At 44.7% G+C, this 21,271-nt stretch overlaps 1 protein-coding gene across 1 annotated transcript in view; it reads right to left on the reverse strand.

The window, feature by feature from the left end:
- MZT1 (mitotic spindle organizing protein 1) overlaps window positions 1–21,271 on the reverse strand; it is an 88,349-nt gene that overhangs the window by 21,563 nt on the left and 45,515 nt on the right. The window contains exon 2 of the mRNA XM_085621998.1: window positions 11,477–11,622. Coding sequence (XP_085478124.1) covers window positions 11,477–11,622 — 146 coding nt within the window. The remainder of the gene's footprint in view (window positions 1–11,476; window positions 11,623–21,271) is intronic.

Here is a 21,271-nt window from a genome sequence, read left to right on the forward strand (position 1 = left end):
CCCCTCCAATTGCAGAATATCCCTTTACAATTCAACCACCCTCCGCTTACGCTCAGTTCTGTAGCCTACCATCAAAGACCGTGCCCTGCCCTTGATTACTGCCCCATATGCCACCCAAATTGTAACCGTCGACGCAACTGACCCCACATTTTCGTCAATATATTAATCTGTATCTTGCCGGAGGCTTTCCTTAATATGGGGTATCTTCAATGCCCACAGCTGTACCATAATTGGGCCTGGACGCCTAGTGGGTGGATTCTGTGAAATCATTTACATCTTGGGCATGAGTAAACAAATAGCCGATCCGTGATCGACTGCGATGGACACCCGATTGATGCGTGTAATGTGTGTGGTGGGGGTGTGTCCACCTCCATACATCCACCACCCACAAAGCATCTGTGAATCCCTGGAGTTGGGAGCCTTGTGCTGGGTCAGGTCTGGGCGGGAGTCGGTCACACAGGCTATCCAAAGACTGAAACCACATTAAGTACCCTACCTTCCCACATACCCGTACTTGCTGCATATCTACCCTGCACATCTGTCCAGGTGTTCTGCACCATGTAAGGGCAGCCCCTGCGCAGGAGCACCCCAACCCCTCTAGAGCCAGTGGTAAACCCAGAGTGCACAATCATGCGGTAACCCTTCCTGTTCAGTGCCATACATGAGTTCCCCATCAAGTGAGTCTCTTGCAACAATACTATGTCAAGTGCATGTCGGTGAATATATTGCAGGACAATACCCCTTTTGATTTTGTCCTCCAGACCGTTTACGTTTCAAGTGGACACTATAAGTCCCCGTCTTGGCGCCATCAGAATACAGCAAATGTGCGACTAGTGTGATTGATCGGTCGTCCCAGCCTGTCTCCTCAGGGTCGTCATTCAGAGCGGTGCAAAACAATCAAAATGCATGAGTGTTGCGAAACACAGTATCAATGTCAACACTCATAATGCCATGCGAGATATTAGCTATCCAAAGATTACCTTTCACCGATGCAGAAAACCAAAAAACAACTCCAACAGTTCCACCCCACTCCCCCAAATCCGGTTGAACTCCCCACCCTGCCTCCCTGCACAACGGGACTAGAACCGCCCGCCACCCCCAACATGCAGAGTGCCTGTCGCCCACCCTTAGACAACTTCAGGAAATGTGAGCAACTCCACCCCCTAAAACAATTGTAAATACAACACAGACTAACCCCCCCGCCGGCCCCGCCGCCCCCGTGATTAACCTGAATCAAGAAACAATCTAGGCCTGCTCATAAAACCTTCGATCCTTTCCTCAACATTCAACCGAAATTCCTGGCCCTCCCAGCTGAAATAGAAGCCACAAACCAGGTTCAAGTGCATAGCACAACAATTGCCCTACCATCAGGGTGCCTCTGAGGGCACACTTCGTCCGGATATTGTCAAACAAATCAGAGTCAGACCACTGATTTAGCGTCCTCCTGTGTGGCTTTGAGAGTATGAGTCAGAATGCGGAGGGGAACGTCTTTGGTGTCGCCAATCTTCTGCTCCATCGGCTGCAGAGGGGACCTTGCGTCGTGACTTCTATCCAACAGTGCGCCAGCCCTCAAGCCAGTCCCAGGCATCCTTCGGTCTCATGAAAAACCATAATTTACCGTTGGCTTCAACTCTAAGTTTGGCTGGGAACATCATAGCATATTTAATCTCCTGGTCCCTGATGGCACGTTTTACCTCCAGAAAACTGCGGCGCTGCTTCTGCACTCTCAAGGTGAAATCGGGGAAGAACGTGATTTTGCTGTTCACGAAGCTCAGCGGGGGGGGCGGGGGGGGGGTGCTCTCGCAGTTTGCAGGATAACATCGCGGTCCCAAAAATTAAACACCCGGGCCGGGAGAGGCCGTGGTGGCGCACCACCGGGCTTTGGGCGGCCCTTCGGAACACGATGAGCACAATCAATAGAAAAACATTTGGAGAGTCTGCGTGGTTACAGGTGCTTGAGAACAAGGTCCTCCACGAACAGGTCAGCGGCCTGACCTTCCACGCGCTCCGGCACGCCTAGAATGAGAACGTTGTTGCGCCTCATTCTGCCTTCGTAATCGTCCAGCTGCAGCTCAGTCGCCTCCCGAGAAGCGTGCAGCTCAGTCGCCTGTCTTTTAAGCAGCGCATTGTTCATAACCAGTTCCTTGGTGGTGGTTTCTACTGTGCCCACATGTTCCGCCATCTTTTTCATATCTTCGCGTATTAGAGCCACCTCAGTCGCGACTGGATCTATACGGGTCTCGAGGGAGGTTCTTACCGTCGTGATAGCCTCCAGGATATCTTTGTTCGTGGGCTCGGGTCTGTCGCTCGAGGCTGCCGACTCTCCACGTTCCTCGCCTTGTTGCTTTTGCCAAGCACATTTTTCCAACTTGGCCTGCACACCCGTACCCGTGATGCGCCCAGACGCCATGGTGTGCCTGTTTTGGTGGTCACCACTCACTGACTGAGGAGGCGCTCTTGTTACTTACCGCCACCTGCAGTGGAGGATACCACTCGGCCTGTCGGCTTTGGCGAGTGGCACCCCGTTCGCCCAACCAGGTAACCACCTCACAGCAACCACCACCTTATGGCTGTAACCAAACCGTCCTGGGCAATCCTCAGTCACTTCCACGTTGAGCAGCTAGATCTGTGCAGGGGGTAGCTCCACTCTTCCCAGTACGCAAGGCGATCCCATAGTATGCCTCTGCCCCGGCGCCACGCCCAATTTGACTGCCAGGCGTGAGGGACTGAGCGCACAACAGAGTCACTGGGCCTCTCTAACACTGCAGGTGCTAAGCCATTCACTGCTGCAGCAGCACACTCCTTCTAGTCGTGTATCTGTGATCTTCGCACCCCACGTCTTACTACTCCCAGACTTGCCACTGGGTCCGCTATGCCCCTGCAGGAAACACCACTAGGCATCAGACCACCGCCAGCTGCAACTTGCCCAAGAGTCTACCGCCGTTACTCGCTTTCACCTCAGTGGGGGCCTCTTTGTCCACGGAAGGCTGGTGTCCAAACCATCCACAAGTCCACCTCTAAGCCCCAGCCCTTGTATGGCGCTCACATGAGATTTAAGTCAGCTGGGCCTGCAGGAAGGGGCCCCGCCAGAGCATGCGCCTTCCGGATGACTCAGCCCCGCAGCTGTGGTAAGCGGCTGCTCGGGCCCAAAGCCACTCACTCGATCACGCCCGGGTGCTATTTCCGGCTTTGCTAGCAGAGGAGCGGGGCAGTAAAGGGCCGCCAGGGCGATCACCATAGCCCCGATGTGGTATCCGGCATTCGCACACTACAGGCCCCAGCACATGTCTCGGGTTGAGCTCTCACACCGCCAAGTGTCACTTCCGGCCACCGGGACGCCACTGGAGAAGCCAGCGCACGGAGCCTTCTTCCGGCAGCAATTCCGATTTTCTTCAAAATTAGCCCACAGCTTCCACAGTCATCGCAACAGGCAGCGGACCCCTCGGGGCGACGATCTGGCCAGGGGCATCTCAATTTTGAGGGATATTGCGGGATTGGCGCTCCGGAGCTAATCTACCGAGCGGCCATTCCCGTCGGCAGTTGGCCACGCCCCTCCGTCCTTCGATTTTTAATAACATTTTGAAAAAGTGTCTTGAAACTTTAGTGTTGCCTAGGGAGTCAGTCTTGCTACAGTATATTGATGACTTGTTGGTCGCATCGAAAACAAGGGACGACTGTGTTACTGATTCCATTGCTTTAATGAACCATCTAGCCAAAGGTGGACATAAAGTGTTCCCAGAGAAATTACAGTTTTGCCAAACAACAGTTAAATATTTGGGACATCGGATACAGAGAGGACTAAGAAAAGGGACCTCTGAGAGAATAAAAATAATAAGTCAAATGAAACTGCCACAAACCCAGAAAGAAATAAGGAGGTTTCTTGGTGTCATAGAATATTGCAGACAATGGATTGGAGGATTTTCCCTATTGGCAAAACCCCGGATACAAATGACAAAGAAGCGAGCAAAGGACCCAATAGAGTGGGATGATCAAAGCATGGAAACTTTCGTAAAATTACGAAAAAGTTTGTGAGAAGCACCTGCTTTGGGTATACCTGACTATTCGAAAGAATCTGCACTGTTCTGTTGTGAGAGAGATAATTGTGCACTCTCAGTCTTAACACAGAGACATGGTCCAATGCAACGTCCGGTGGCATATTTTTCTGCTACCTTGGACCCTGTTGCATCAGCATTGCCTGGATGCCTAAAAGCGGTAGCTGCAACGTGCATGAGTTTGGAACAGAGCGAGTCCATTGTGATTGGACATCCCGTAAAAGTGTACGTCCCACATGCAGTTGTAATTCTTTTAACAAGAACCCAAACTCAGTATCTTACCCCAAGTAGAGTAACAAAGTACGAAACAATTATCCTAGGGGCTGAAAACGTGACCATAGTCAGATGGACTGCTCTTAACCCACCTACCTTGTTACCAGATCCATACAATGAAGAAGTAAAGGATGAAGTCGAACATGAATGTCTCGATGTGACAGAGCTCAGTACCAAACCCCGTCCTGACATACAGGAGGAACCCTTGGAGAATGTTGAACATGAGCTCTTTGTAGATGGCTCAAGTATGCGCCATGAGGAAGGTGGACTAAGTGCTGCTTATGCTGTGTGTACATTGGCAGGAATAGTCAAAGCATCCTATTTACCAGGAGTCAAGTCTGCACAAGTAGCCGAATTGATAGCTTTAATTAAGGCTTGCAAAAATGGGAAAAATTGGAGAGTAACCATTTACACTGATAGTCAGTATGGTTACGGGGTTGTGCATGACTTTGGCCAGCTTTGGATGCAGCGAGACTTCCTGACTTCTTCAGGGTCTCCCATTAAAAATGGAAACCTTGTGAAAGAATTGCTTGAGGCAATACAGTTGCCAGCGGCAATACAATTGCCAAAAGAAGTGGCAGTGGTCAAGTGTGCTGCACATCTGTCAGGTAATGACCATGTGACGGAAGGTAACCGATATGCTGACCAGGTTGCTCAACCCTGCGCAAAATTTAAAGTAGCAGTGAACAAAAATGAAACATGTGGATTCAGCTGCCAACTTATGTTACTTTCAGGATTAGAAACATGGAAAGAAGTAAGAGAACTACAAGATGAGGTGGAAAAAAGAGAAAGAGAGGAGTGGGAGAAAGTTGGTTGTCAGAGAAGTGCAGAAGATTGTGTATGGGTCTATTTGGATGGCAGACCAGTAATGCCAAACTGTATGCTTGCACCAATGGCTAGGATGCATCATGGAGACACCCACATAGGAAGAGATGCAATGATTAGACTTTTCAGACAAGATTGGTTTAATGCAAAGTTCAGGAATGTCGCAGAGAGTCTTTACCAGAGATGCTTAACCGGTCAACAAATGAATCCAGGAAAGAAAACCATAGTCAGTATGGGAAGAATTGGAAAGGCAGAAGGTCCATTTGTAAGGCTTCAAATAGATTTCATTCAGCTGCCTGTTTGTCGAGGATTGAAATATGTACTTGTCATAGTTTGTTTATTTTCAAAAATGGGTGGAAGCATACCCAACCCAAAGAAACGACAGCCTGAGAGTGGCCAAACTATTGAGGGAACTCATTCCTCGTTTCGGTTTTCCAGTAACTATTGAATCAGATAGAGGGACTCATTTTAATAATGAAATAATTCGATTAATTCATGAAGCATTTAAAATTGAACAAAAGCTACACTGCGCATACCACCCAGAGGCTTCTGGAGTGGTAGAACAAGTGAATGGCACAATTAAGTCAAGACTGGGGAAAGTATGTGCATCCACCCCGCTGGAGTGGCCTGATGCTTTACCTCTTGTTCTGATGGGACTCAGAAGTATTCCAGACAATAATACCGGATTGAGTCCCGATGAAATACTCATGGGAAGAGCAATGAGACAAGGATGCATAACAGGACACAAGCTGTTGAATATATCTGATGATTTGGTGCTAGAGTATTGCAAAGAGTTGGCTGGCAAAGTGCGTTCTCTCTCTCACCAGGTTGGAGAAGACACAGTCGCCAGGCAGCCGAACCACGCGTATGATCTGAAACCCGGCGACTGGGTAGTGGTGAAGAATCCCACTTGAGAATCGTGCCTAGCACCAAGGTGGGAAAAACCACATCAGGTTTATATTGGTCACAACAACAGCAGTAAAATGTGCAGACTTGCCTAATTGGATTCATGCAAGCCATACTAAAAGAGTACCAGCACCTGACGAAGAGGGACCTCAACTGACTCAAGCAGTTGGGGATGCTGAAGGTTGTACAGCTGAAGGATCAAGAATAATAGATCCTGAAGTAGCTGACCAAGAACAACCGAGCACCAGTCAGGATGATTGGATCCCAATAGTAGACATACCTGAAGTAAATGTAAGAACCAGAAGCCAAACCAGATTAGTTAGTCAGAACAAGACTGAGGACCAGATAGAAGTAGAAGAACGCGCTCAGGAGAGTGAAAATACAACAGTTAGGGAACCTGAGCAGGACCAGTCAAGGAGAGAACAATCTACTCAGACAGAAGAAACTGAAACCACAGCTCCTGAGTCTGAGGAGGGACAGATAGGCTTAGAAGAATGTGTTAAGGCGGCAGAAAGCCAAAGTGCAGTAAGACCTGATCAGGACCAGACAGGAAAAGAAAAACAAGTTCAGGTGGAAGAAGAAGAAGAAAGTCAAATTGAAATAAAACCTGAACAGGGTCAGATTAAGGAAGAAGAATGCATCCAGGCAGGGGACACTAAAGAAATAAGCCCTGGACAAGGTCAGATAGAGAGATTCCGAAAACGAAATTAAGCAAGTTGTGCCACAAACCAATGAAAACAAAACAAAACTTGAAGAAAGTCAAAGTGCAGTGCAAGTCAAAAGAATCAGAAAAAGCAATAATTGGCGTAGTGTTATCAAGAGAGTGAGATACCGACTCAAAACAATAAATGAGGAACCGGACCAAGTAAACAAGGTATCCAGTCAGACTGAATAATCAAAGGAAAATCCCAAACGAAGACGCACAAGATTGAAAAGACTGAATAATAAATTCAAATGTCCTGAATGGACGTATGTTATTATTGAAGACTTCGAGAATTTGGAAATAAATGAAGATGATGAAGAATTAAATGCAGAGCAAACTGACGAAGAAGTGAGACCAACCTGAAAGAAACAATTGTTTACCCAAAGATACCATAGCAGATTAAGAATTCCAAATTGAAGAAGAGAAAATCTTCCTATCCTAAAGAAAATGGCTGACCATAGAGCTGCTGCGAAACCGAAACGAAATTGTGTAAAGAAATGTTGTAGAATGTGTATATGTAGCATGTTTTTAGTACCTATAATTTGGTTCGCACTAACAGTTGCCATTCCTTATATAATGGGTATAGTAGAACAGAATAGCACACACACACGTGAGAGAAAGTAACATTAAAAGAAATAGGGTAGCCTTAGAAGCACCAGATGAGAACAAGACACGACGAGACAAAGTAGATTTAGAAGCACCAGATGAGTTAGACATATCACACACAGTGACAGACAATGACACTGCTTTAAATGTATTTACAAAATTATTAGTGCAATACGTGGACACTATGGAAGTTAGTGATTGTAATGTGTGTATGAAGTTACTGGCATCAGTAGCAGAAGGTGTGACATATCATATTCCATTAACATGTGGTATCTCTTGTAGTGTTTTAGCAAGTTTATTTTATAGAACAGGAAAACTGCAATAATATTATTCTAATGTAGATGTGATTTTGTCCGAGGTTCCTATGCGAAAGAGCATGAACCCAGTTCTTAGTACTAGAGACTCACAATTCAGGGGTGAATATTTTCTAACTATGAAAGCATTAGATATAGCTGAAGCACATAAGCACAATTTAACATGTAAATTACACGAAGAAGAAAATATATTTTTGAATTTAGTTGAGCAAAGGAGACAGGACTTCCGGAGAAGGGCTTCTGAACCAAAACCACAGATACCTCAGTGGGCTGAGAAAGATGAAATTTATAAAACTGGCAAGACTCATGCTGCTATGTCCCTGGACTTTGAAAAGAAAGGGAAGATCTGCCTCCATAGATTAAAGACTGAATATAACAGTGTGTTTATTGGTTCCAGTGAATGCTAACATAATTTCTTAGTAATTGGGGGATGGGGACTAAAAGGTGGAACAGATCCAGTATTTCCTGGAATTTATTATGTATGTGGCAATAAAGCTAATTTCAGATTGCCTGATCATTGGTACGGGAGTTGCTATTTTGGAATAATTTTTCCAAAATTGTATCATGTGAAAATAATCACTGGAAGCAATGAAGACGCAAAAGAACTAACACGTATAAAAAGAACTTGTTTTTCTGAAATAGTAGGTAACATTTTTGGTTCATTGATACCTTCAGTGGGAGTAATTCTGAATTCTCGTAACATTTGTCAATTGTCTACATTAGAGGATCGGTTATCTACTGACACTGCTGGAGGGTTCTTGATGATCAATACAGAATTAGTTGCAATCAGATCTATGGTTTTGCAAAATCGACTTGCTCTTGACATTTAATTGCCAAAAGAGGGTGGAGTCTGTAAAATGCTGAAAACGCAACATTGTTGCACTTACATTCCTGATAAAAGTTTTGAAATTGGAGGATATATTAACAATATTACAAAATTAGGCAAAGATTTGAAACCACTGGAAGTTGACAGTGTATGGAAGAAATTAACAAGTAGCATTTCTACTATAGGTAGTTGGTATTCTAATATAGGTAAAGGTATTTTAGGTCAAATAATAATGCCAATAATGGGGATAACATTATTAGTTTTAGCAATTATGTTTTGGCACAAATGTTGCAAGAAAAGAAAGGAGTAAGGAGTGAATGAAAAGGGAAAGAAGAGAAATTACGAAGAAATACAGCTGGAGGAAATAAAGGGAGATTTTTACAAAAGAATAAGGGGGTTACAACACAAAAGGGAAAAAGAAAGAAATTAAAGAGCTGAAGAAGAAATCGAAATGGAAAGTGCTAAAGTTGGCATCTGAATTAGTAGTAGAAAATTGGTGATGGCATAAAATGCCATCAGAGAGGGGATTGATGGAGCAAGGTTTCGTAAAGAAGAAACTTGCTTGGATGCAATCCTCTCAAATAACGTGTAACACTATAATCAACCTGTTTGTAAATACTAATATTGCATTACACAAAATATATTGTATCTAGGGGATGCTTTCATATGTGTATTACTAACCAGTAACCCGAGTGTCTTAAAATGGCCAACAAAACGCGGGAATTTCACTGCACATGCGTCTACTGCATCTACGTAGTATGACGTTTCTATGCTTGGAGGGAAACTTTTGTAGCTGCGCAATAGCTCTTAAAATGACCGCTTGAGACTCACATGTTAATGCACATGCTACTGCTTAAACTAAACCTTGCAAGTTCTACTAAATTGCTAATGCGAAAGATTATTATAAGTAAATGTGATTAGAGTAGTGATAGGTGGTATACAGTGAATTCATTTATTTTCGTATTCTAACATGTCTTTTTCTGACTTTATTATTAGTTCGTATTTGGGCCTTGAAGGGTGACTGAAATCCCTACCCCACCTGATCTGTGCGCACGCGCACTAAACCCTGCCCGGAACTCCGTTGAAACCCTGCCAAGGACAAGCTGGGGAGAATCTCATGATAACTTAACCCATCGACCCGGACAAGAGCAACAATTATGACAAAGTGTATAAATTGTATAGATCATAGTATGAAATGCGGGTGGGAATAAAGCTTTGGGTAAGTAAATTAAGGGGCAGAAACATAGAACAAAGAGCCTAAAGAAAGATATTACATTTAATATGGTGTGATGAACTCACCCCCTTGCCCTGTCCAATCAGAAGTAGGGGAAAACAAGATATTGAAACATTCTGGTGGTACACGAAACAGAATAGTATAATTGAGGTAGGTTAGTTAGTTAGATGTCTGAATCTGACCCGACACGTATGCTGCCACAGACTCTGTCCGAGACGCTGCCTCAGACTTTGCAGATGCCAGAGACCTTGCTCGAGAGACTGAAAATACTGATTGATAATCCAATTATCTAGATGGGGAATTGCGGAAGAAAGATCGATGAGAGTAGTGCCAGAGAGGGTGCGACGCTGGCGATGCATTTAGAAGAGGTCACCTTCCCAGTTCTGAACTTGTCCTGATCCTCTGTTTCCACCTGTCCCGGTGGACTCTGTGTGGCCCATCCTCAAGGAGTTGAGTTCATCTATCACCTTAGATAAATATAAATCTGTGAAATCTGTCCTTGTGCCTGCTCTCTTCTTCTCCCTTTACAGGTACTGTCATCATAATATTGTATTGAGATTTATTATTTTAACCTAACTTGATTTCTTCCTGAATGAAACTCGATGTTAACATGTTTTGATCCTTGACTCACAAAATTATTGATTAGATAAAACGTCTAAAACTCTTCGAGTCTGTGACTATTGGAGAAACCCTTAAATGTTATTTTTGCCTATACTACTAGCTACTAGATTCATTGACCAGAGGAAATTTATTGTCAAGGAGTTTGGATTGGTAAGATTTGGGTAAAGATAACAAAATCTTGCAGGTAAAACAAAATTGACTCCGGCGGTATTACTAGTAGGGGTGGGCGGAATTCGCGAAATTGACTTTCGCAAACTATCGCAAAATTGCTCAAAATCTCCGCGAGCACGCAGAACTTTCGCAAAGATTGCTTTTTCTGCCTGTTCGCGATGTGTTTTTGCGTGCTCGCGGGGAAATTTACCTCCAACTTGCCCATGCTGGTAAACCGCTGCATCACCAGCACTACTGCTACTCTAACAGGAAACAATGTCAGCGGAGGACATCTCACCAAACTTTCTCATGACCTTCAGAGGTTTGATCAAACAGTATCTGAAGATGGTGATTCAAAGTCCTTTACGGAGAGGAGGGGAGCAAGTGGTTGGTTGTACAGAAACCCCATGGACACAGAAAAATCAGAAACATTTCAACAAGCAGGCCCTGTAAAAAAAAAAAAAAAATGATATAAACAACACTTCATTGGATAGGCTCTTCAAAGAAAACGGATTAGCACATACCAATGGATAATCACTTTAAACAAATAAAACACTCAAATTAAGGTCTATATGCCATAATCTCTACACAAATACCATACTCCTAGCAACAGCATTATTCCTCTTCAACCAAAAATAATAACACTAACATAAAGTCCGTTGAGCTTTATTTCACACACTGTTTTTCAGAACCAAAGAACTCTGTAAAGAAAGCACATCTTCATGCTCAAAGTACAAAAGCATTTTTACATTTTCAATGTGTTTCTGTAAAATTCTCTAAAAACAAGGAATTAAACATAGTGTTGATCAGGTGCTCACAGCAGGCATTCCTATGAAAAGGTAGGCGTTTGTGTTAATGTACAATACCCCCACATAATATTCCATATCTGGTCCCAGAAGATGACATACATTTGTTTTTTTGGTAATATCTAGATGCTTTGAAGGGCTGACAAGATATCCAACTTACCTTTAAGGATTCTGTAGCTTTACGAAGTTCTTTGATAACAGATGACAAAGCCTCTGGATTGATTCCTTGCTCACACAGTCGCACACAAATAGTGAGAGTGTCCGCATCCAGGCCAGTGTTCAGTATTTTAGATATCTCAAGTAGAACTGGAAAAGCAAATAAAACATTTGTGAGGAAACTCGTACCATTTTTGATATATATATATGTGTTTTGGTTGCATGGCAATTGGCGGCTGCACTAATGGGGACGTTCCATGATATGCTCATTACAGTTGGACTCGGATGCAGTCGATTTAAAGCTACTCTGAGCCCTGGGTGAGTCCGGGCTTGAAAGCGCTGTGGTTGCTGAAATATGGTTAATTTGAGAAACGGATTAAATTATGGGCATTACCTTTTAGCAGAAGACGCCGCAACAATGAGTCCGCGTGTGCAGTGCCCGAGATATTCGGGACTTGATGCAGACTTTAAGGTCGACGCAGGCGGTGTCCCTGAGCACTGGATTGACATTGCTGGGGCATTATGGAAGTAGTAGTCCCGGTCCGTGTGTTGATTGACCATGAGTATCAAAGACTGAACATTGAGGCATTAATTGCGCACTGGGGATTTGGTAACATCTTTTGCACTTCAGCGCTTTTATGTTACAATTTATGCGGCGTGCGTTACAACTATTATTACCGTTTTAAACTTGGATACAGCACACTAGCCCAGTTGCTTTTCATATTGAGCCTGCCGAGATTTTATGAGTGCTCCCTGATGGAGCTTCCAACAGTAGTGTACTGTCATTTGAAACGTAGCATTCTCCCTGAAATTGCAGTTGTGAGCAGCGCTATTGCCAGACATTTTCAAACCATGTAACCAGCGCAAATGTTTTTTACTTAATGGCCTATGGTGATTATGGTCGATTACCAGGTTCATAACATCATGAAAGGCATTTACTTTTCAGTGTCAGCGTTGATAGACAGATTATAATTAAGGCTCCCTGTTTTCCGTTTTTACTGATTTTTACAGATAAATACAGACAGAAAACATTCATTTTCTTGCCTGTATTTATTTTTAAATGTGGATAAAAACGGAAATTGGGTTGCTTTTGGAGTAATTCTAAATACTGTTTGCCAGGCCAATAGATGTGTGGATTGATAGATAAGCGGGTTAAAAAAGAAAATCATTTTAGTAATGAGGCTTTAACAGCAGTAGATATGCACAAGGGTGATAGGGAAATTTGCATTTTTTCACATAAGTGCACTGATTTATCTTCTGCGGGTGCTCACAGCACTGAAACCTGGCAGACCTTCAAGCATGAGTGCATATTTATCGGTTAAATAAATGTGGAAATATGCACATTTTAGCTTATATTTTCCACAAAACCCAAAATAAATATGGATAAATACAGACAAAAGTAGCAAAAAATAAATATGGATAAATACAGACGGAAATGGCAGAAAAATAAATACCATAAAACCGGGAGCCCTAATTATAATATGTACTGTATTGGTTTTGGTATTTGCACTATGTACTTTATTTTTAAACATTTCTTAATGCATTAGGCATGTTATAGTTGCCGTTAGCTATAGCCATCAGATACACAGTATCAATGTAATGCGCAGTACTGATTCACTGTTCTTAAGATTACTTAATGTGATATTTAAGATTTGATGCCATGAACTTTTTTCTATGTCTATGATTTAAAAAAAATGTATAAAGGCTGATTCCAAAATGGCGCACACTAGACTGAGGAAGGCTGCTGTGTCAGCTGATACACGTCTCTTTTGCTGGGTCTGAGGAGGCTTATCTAATAAAAGGCTTTATCCCAAATAGCCCTCGTGTGTGTGCTCTTTTCCGAAGCAGAGCAGAGGTTCCTTTTGTCTTTTCTTATATATATATTTTAAAAAATCCTTGTTTAGGAAGATGGCAATCTTATCGATGTGTGACATTGTATTTTCAAAAGCGGTCATTCACTTATTTAAAGGCTTAATTAGCTCAGAAGTGCGAACCAAAAGGGTAAATCTCATAAATGCTAATTTTAAGTCAATGCAGAGCAAACTAGTCAACATGAGTAACCTTGAGCTCATCCACCGCACATATGTAAACAGGTTACTCTCAGGGTGTATTCAGCCTGATACCACGACTAACTGGCTGCAATGTAGTTCATTGAAAACTGGCTCTTTCCCCAGGCTGTGAGCCGGCACGGAGAAATCACAGACATGATCAAGGTTCACAGACTTAATTTCAGACTATGCCAAATAGATAGCGATGTAATGTTAAAATGCGTGCCATGGGCCTAACCGTGATGAAAATAAAGACAAGTAGAAATCAAGGGTTCCTTCTATCTAGAGTGCATATCATTTACAAGCGTGAATGTGACACAGTATCAGTAGGGATGTTGCAGATTTTGAAAAAATGCTTAAAGGGCCACTGCAGTAGATCAGTTAGTGGGGAAAAAGTGATTGGAGATATGATGGGTGGGTTGTAGGAAGCTGGCTCTCTATATAGTGGACCAAAACAAGGTACACTGTGTAGAGCGTCCAGGCAACCCTTTTGGTTTAGAGAGGCAAAAATGATAACACTAAAAGCTCTCTTTTGTAGTAGTGGGGGCGAACAGTTTAAGCTTATCAGAGGGTAGTGCTAAGGATTTGTTGTACTCACAGAGGCAATAAGTGAGAGACACTCAGAATAAATCCGAAATCAATTTAGAAAAATAAGTTCTATTTATATATAAAATTTGATTCTAAGAACTTTGTTATCAGGCAAGTACTTTCTTAAATATTGAGGTTTACAAGTAAGTAAAATGTTCACTTAAATGAGTCTCTATGCAGCAATGTTTCCTATGGAGAAAAGGTATACGTTGCATACAGTTATTTACGGTCAGTTTCGGGGGGGGGTTGTGAATCTCCTTCAGGACTTAGGGTTTTAGGGGGCGAAGGTTCAAAGTACCACCACCAGCTACTCGTTACCTGCCCTGGAGTGTCCGGGTGCAGAGGTGCTGGTCGTGTTTGGTAGCTTTGTGTGCTGTGCTGGTGGAAAGAAGGGGGGCTACTTAAAAACAGGCAGCAAAAGGGGACTTGGGACAAGTCTGGGAGCAAGAAAGCACAGTTGATTCTCTGGTACGTGGGCTGGGATGCTCAGACGCAGAGCAGATAGGTTGGCTGGGCTCTGTGCGTTAAAGGCCCTCGTAGTGGTCAGTCTTGCCGGTTAAGGGTGCAGGAATCAGGACAGCTGGGCCACTATGGAAGAGTGGCATAACGAAAGTTGAGGGGGGCCCCCCTGTAAGGTACAGGGAGGGGCCCCCACTTTGGAGCTCTCAGTCCTGAGTGCTCTGCTGAGGGGGGCCCCCTGCAGCTTGCCCCCCCCCCACATTGCAGGGACTGCAGGGGCCTGTGTTACACCCCTGCTCTGGAAGTGGGTCTCTGCAGTGCTAATGTCCCTTGATGGCTGCGCCGTCTTGGTGCAGAAGTGAGTCACGGTTGGACTCACATACGCTTCGGTTAATGCAAGGGGTCCGGTACCCCGGATATTGGTGCCATGCGGCTTCGGTGGTGGGGACAGACCTGACCTTCAGGAACACAGGTACCTCATTCAGGCGGCTGAGCTGCAACATTTTGAACTGTACTCTGCTTCTATGGTGCCTGCAGAGAGTAACTCTTCTACTCCAACGGAGAGTGCTGGAAATTTGTGAAGGGCAGGCAGTTTTCCAGGGTTCTTGGCAGATGCTCAGCTGCAGGGCAAGTCACTTGTTCACGACTGTCGAAACTGGTGCAGGCAGGGTCTGGCGCCAAAAGCCCACAGCAGGTCGTCAGTTCTGGATTTCTTGCGGCTGTTCTTTGTCGTCTTCTGGATCCGTTGTATCAAAGTTCCTGGCATCAAGGGTGCCACCTAAATACTCAATTTAGGGGCATTAAGGGGACTGACAGGTAGTAGACAATGGGCTACTTACATTTAGGGTGACTACACCCTCTACATGACTACTCCCGTGGGAAGTGGGCATAACCCTGACCCAGTGAGCGTAAATCCACCAAAAATCAAGTTGGTGGAATTCTAGTTTTCGTGTTCACATCAGGTAGCCCACCTTAGGGGTGGAACTAGTCTGATAGGAGACCCACCTCCTGACTAGCTAATGTTCCCGCCTGTCCTGGTGCCAAATGGGCCTCAGGGTAGGGGGTGGCATGTCCCAAGTCTGGGGGAAGCCGGGGTAACATATTAAAGGTGGCAGGGGTCTTTGAAACCTACTGCGTTGATATGAGGATTACATAGCCATCCAGCCTGGAGGAGGTGGCAACACCTCCAGCGGGAGCAGGAATGGTTTCTGCCCTCACAGAGTGGGGGCTATCACCTGCAGGGGGGTCAGAAACCTATTCCCTGGTGGCAGGCTGGTCTACAACAGTCAGCCAGTACACTAGAGATTGGTAGGTTTTCAGGGGGCACTTCTAGGGTGCCCTCTTGTTCCATGTATTAATAAATCCATCACTGAAATCAGACTAACCTTTCCCAACTCTACGGTTCAGTAAATCAACAATTTCAAACCATTACTCAATCTGTTAGATTCGCCGCACTTTGGAAACGCTGGGTATATGCCTTGCTTAGTTACCCAAGATAATCATATCTTCCATCCTTAAGGTTGCTGCCATGTGAGCCTGTCTGCCTAGGGCAACTTTTGTAGCATATGTGCCAGAATAGACCTGGGGCAAGTTGTGTCAGCAGGAGTGCTCAGTGTTCCCAGAGATGATCTGGGGACTGCATAGGTTAGAAGCCAATAATATAATTTCATTTACAGCAGACAGATCATGGTTTATTCTCAACTCCAGAGCAAGAGTACAGGGTCATTAGTCAAATCATGTATGCATTCAATTGCTTGAAGTATGATTCCTATTTTAATAAGATCACATAAGCGACACTAAAGTACACACCTCCACTCGAAGTGCAGACAACAGACAAACTTTAAAGCTCTCCCAGACAGAGAATACCAAATTAGTAAGGAAATCACGCTTAAAACTCCAAGTTCTGTCAAAAAGCAGCAGTAAGGACAGATCACTGCTGCAACTACAATAAAAAGATCCAAGACAATATAGGTCAGTGTCATGCAAGAGACAATTTAGAAGCCATGACACAGAAGCACAAACTATTGATACTCGAGGTGTGGAGATGGACCTTGAATTTGCTCTACAATTCTTAAAGTGTAGGATGTTTACACCACCCAGGGTCAATCACGTAGGTGATTACATTGTAATTACATTAACAACTACAGCCGATCTAGCTATTCAAATTGCATATAATGGCCTATCTTTAAAAATAAGAAGGGAGGCTAAAAAAGGAATAAATAATTGTCATAATGTAACGGTAAACGCTTACCACAGTCTAATTTACTTTCCAGAGGATTCAGCCATTCAGTTCTCTGTAGTAGCCAGGGAGCACGTTTATAGACATCCAAGAGTGTCTTGCTAAGTACACTTTATGCCTCAGAAGCCTTTGTGTGCCAATCAAACAGTATTTTTAAAGCACGGCTAATTTCGCCAGGGGTTATCCAGGCCACAGTTTGTACTTTCATGCAAAAATGCAGGAGAAAAACAAGCATTTGCAATGCAATAGGTCTCGCATGTACATGAGTTTGAGCTATTGACATTGCAAATGACAATGCCTTTTATTTTTGTTTCCGTTTTCAAAACATAAATAAAAGGCATTGTAATTTACAATGCCAATAGCTTAAACTTGCGTAAATGCGAGACCTTTTGCATTTTAAATGCTTGTTAAAGACAGCGCCCACACCAAAATCAGTGCATGCCCCTCCTTAAAGCCGGCCCTGCCCTAGTACCTGGGTGGGGGGAGGGACTGGAGCTCGATACCTTTAATTTGACAATACAGCAGTTCAAAGCTCGCTCGCTATACTTCCATGGCACAAGTCCTTTAGCGAGTGATATGTTACTTTTAATGTAACGGCTGGCACTTTTTAGCACAGTTATTATGCTTTAAACGGGACAGCACAGCACTTCAAAAATAGTGCTGTTTTAAGTCACATTTGAAATAACAATTTCTAGAAGACAGATGCTGAGGAGACCTCATAATGTGGCTAGTAACAATTGCCAACTCCAATAACTTTGTCAACAACCTTCCCTAGCTGAAATCAAATATCAATGTCCAGACCCTACACAAGCACACAAGTAGCTGTTTTTTCAGCTTATCGCTCTAAGCCATTTGATGCACTTGATTAATGTGCTGTCAAAACCCAGATCTGCTGCGTCTCTTGTCCTGGAGGTATGCTGCTGGCGCACGAACCGATGGGGGAGGGGGACGACGACGAGGGAAGAAGTACAACACAGCCTTCATCTTTGTTAGGCTGGTAGTGTATTTATTAGCGCTTCGAAGACCTGGTGAGGCGCTGCAGCGCTTCTGAGGACGGCAGAATGGTACTTCACGGCTGTGTGTGGTTGGGAGAGTGGGGGCACAGAGTGCATCGCGTGGGAGTGTTTTATTGCGGTGTGTGATGACCAGAGATGCTCTTTTTATGGCTGCGGTGTATACCTGTGCTTCAGCGCGGGGAGGGCCCGGAGGGAGGACCCAGGGAGCCTTTCTGGGTCATGCCTATAACTTTGGTGTGGGTGGTAAGGTCAGAATTGTGTTTCTTTTTGGTCCGGTGTAATCGGTTAGGGAGAGACAACTATTTTAATTTACAACAAACGTCTGTTATTCAGTTCCAAGACATCCTTCTGGGTGAACGCGTGCTTTACAAATACACGTTATGTTGTGTTGTGTTGTGTTATACTCCTGCTGAGTACCGGGTGGTCTCTGGTGTTTGGTGGGTGGGAATTTTAAGGAGGTTCACAGGAGGTGTGTAGTGGTTGTGTGTGGTTGGGAGAGTATGGGCTCACAGAGTGCGTTGTGTGGGAAGTGTCTTGGTGTCCTGTGTGATGACCAGAGAGATGCTCTGTGTCCGGCTGCTTGTATGTTTGAAGCTGCACTTGAAAGATAAACGCATCAGCGTCCTAGGTGGCCCTATGGGCAGTGCAGAGAGCCCGGTGCAGGCGCGTCTGGCCAGGAGTAGCCAGTGGGAGCCTAGATGGCTGGGTGATGTGGTCACTTAGTCCAGGGTGTAGTAGTCACCTGGCCACTGCTTTCTGTGGCGTTTGAAGCCTTCAGAGTCAGTGGACTAGTGCCCCCAGGTACAGCCCATCAGGGAGTGGATAGGGTGGGGGTAGGCCTGACCCTTCTGTGGGAAACCCATGTGCGGGAAGACGTGAGGAGGTGCCAGTGATAAAAGCGCTTCTGGTGACGTCATTCACTTGGGGTCAAGGACAGGCTGGGCTCACTCCCAGGTTTGTTATCTCAGTGGATTTCCCAGTAGGGGGCTACAACGTCATTAAACGCAACTCCCTTGGTGAAGAGGAGACCCCACACCTGCTCGCTCTAAAGCATCTATGAGGTTGTTTCACCAGTGTATACTTTGTGGACCCGCCATTTGCTGCCCGGTTTCATTTGTTCTCCTTAAATATTTACATGTGTTCCAGGCGGGTGGCCTCTCCTTGTGTCCCTGCTGCTGGGGGTGGACAGGCGAGTGACTGTCATGCGAGTAAATTACTCGGGTAAATGCTTTGTGTCCCCAAAGCCAATGATGGGGTCATATTTACTTACAACCAACTTCTAGCTGAGCCTAAATGTGAATGTCACAGCGCTTAGAGATGGCTGAACGGCGCTATGGAGCTTTCCTTAGAGGACCTTACTACTACCTCAGTGTGAAGCCAACGCATGCACACTCGGTTTCCAAAGAGCGCCTGTTCCAAGATTAGATTAGTTTGTAGATTTATATAACTGTGAGGGTAGCCAGGCGCTGTGCATCGACACGTGGAGAGTAAGTGATTTGCCCAGAATCACAGAATGCTGTGCCAACGCCGAGACTCGATCCTGGAACCCCAACTCCCGAGTCGGCAGCTCTGGCCGCTGGATTATAGTTTGAATGTAAAGGAAACTGCCACAGATCACACGGAGCACTTTCTGGCGCGAGGCTGTCTTGACTAATTAACCTAACACAATGTAACACGTATTTGTAGACAAATGTGCCTTTTATCCCAGCCGTATTCCTAGTCACCTTGGACCGGATATACCCCCTGAAGTGATAAGAGGCGAACGTGACCGCCATTGATAGAGATAAAGCTTGACATTAAAAAAAAAAAAAAAAAAAAGCGCTGTGTTCTTTGACAAAGAGTGCACAACGGAGGGCTTCTCTGGAGGGCGTTGCCATTGTGCTAATACAAGAAACAAGCAGTGGCTGCTTCTTCTGCTCGGCGCTCAGCTCATCCGTTATGAAGCTGTGTAAATTAAACGTTAAAGCGCGTGATTGTTGCCAGCAGTGAGCAGAAGCCATTTTAGGCAGCTTGCTCCGTTTTAGCTGCGGGCGCTATGCTGTAAAAACATAAAGGCTTGCGACCTTCGCAAGCAGCTGCCATGCTGTGATGAAACGCGGCTGAAAATTATAAGTGAAAGTGATTGTTCCGTTGCCGGCGGAAGCCATTGAAGACAGCCTGCTCGAGTTTAGCTGCAGGTGCCATGCAGAAAAAAATGAAAGGTGCACAGCCTCCTGAAGTGGCCGCTATACTGTGATGAAGGGCAGCTGTAAATTAAAAGTAAAAGCAGCAGATGGAAGCCATTTTAGGCAGCCTGCTCTGTTTTTGGTGCGGACGCAGTGCAAGAACAAGTAAAGACATCGCAAAACTGAAAGCAATCGCTTTTGGAAACAGAGAAAGCCACGAGTGGTGCGCACGCGCTTGCCACAGCGAGCCATATGGTTTCAATTATCGCATCCGTGTCTGAGCACGATAATTGAAACCATATGGCAGCAATGCGCGTAATAGACACCAATAGGCCATGGGCGGAGCAATGCGCCTGCTATCTTAAAAACAAACACGCAGGCAAAAGCCAATAGCACGACACGTAACTAAAAACACATGCACAAGCATGTACAATTCCAGGGTCCGTTTCGGAACCCCGGACAAAAGGACTCTCGCTGCGCGAGCAGTGCTACGCACTGCATCGCTAGGCGCAAGACATAACAACAGAGCCTTAAAGCCTCCTCTTTAACCATAGCACAGTACAAAATACTCCTGTTGGTGTGCTTTTACAAACAAGTTAGGAGAGGTGGGAGCAACACAACACAGAGTGTGGCAGCGCACATTCCAGGCAGGAAGCAGCTCACATGAGTGCTAGAATTGCACATACACTCTCATGGAGTGCTGAATGGAAAAGGAAAGTTGTTCCCTATATGCGAGCAGCGGAGGAATACAAGTCAGACAATCAAAAGGATTCTAAAAAGGCTATACTCAAGGGAAGAGACAAATACAAGAAGGAGAATAAAAGCATCTAATAAGAAGTCAGCAAATGACACTGACAATAAAGACAGTCAATGGTAATCATTGGGCAGGCTGTAGGCCCACAGTGAGTTCACAACAAAGCTCTTGGAACCAGACCGCGTGTGAAGTCTGGTAGGCAAGACCTAAAAATTGCTATTCAGTCAATTACTTTGAAAAAAAATGTGCTTCTGTGTAATCAGTACTTGTATATCTGCTCTGACAAAATATCTGCACCCAAGTTGTTCCCTGGAGAAGAACAACGTCTTTGGAGTCAACTGAGCATAATAAGCATGGCCGACACAAAATCTGCCACAGAGCCAACTGTGCACAAATGTAAGTTTTCTGACAAAGGTTTGTCCCAGAGTCATGTGTTAGAATCTCGGATCTTTCACAAAAGCCCCTAGTGACCTTCTTAAGACATCCAAAATTGACAAGAATTGCTCCTAAGTAATTTGTTCGATATTATT

This window comes from Triturus cristatus, chromosome 8 (genome assembly GCF_964204655.1).
Source record: "Triturus cristatus chromosome 8, aTriCri1.1, whole genome shotgun sequence".
NCBI classification, from domain to species: Eukaryota; Metazoa; Chordata; class Amphibia; order Caudata; family Salamandridae; genus Triturus; species Triturus cristatus.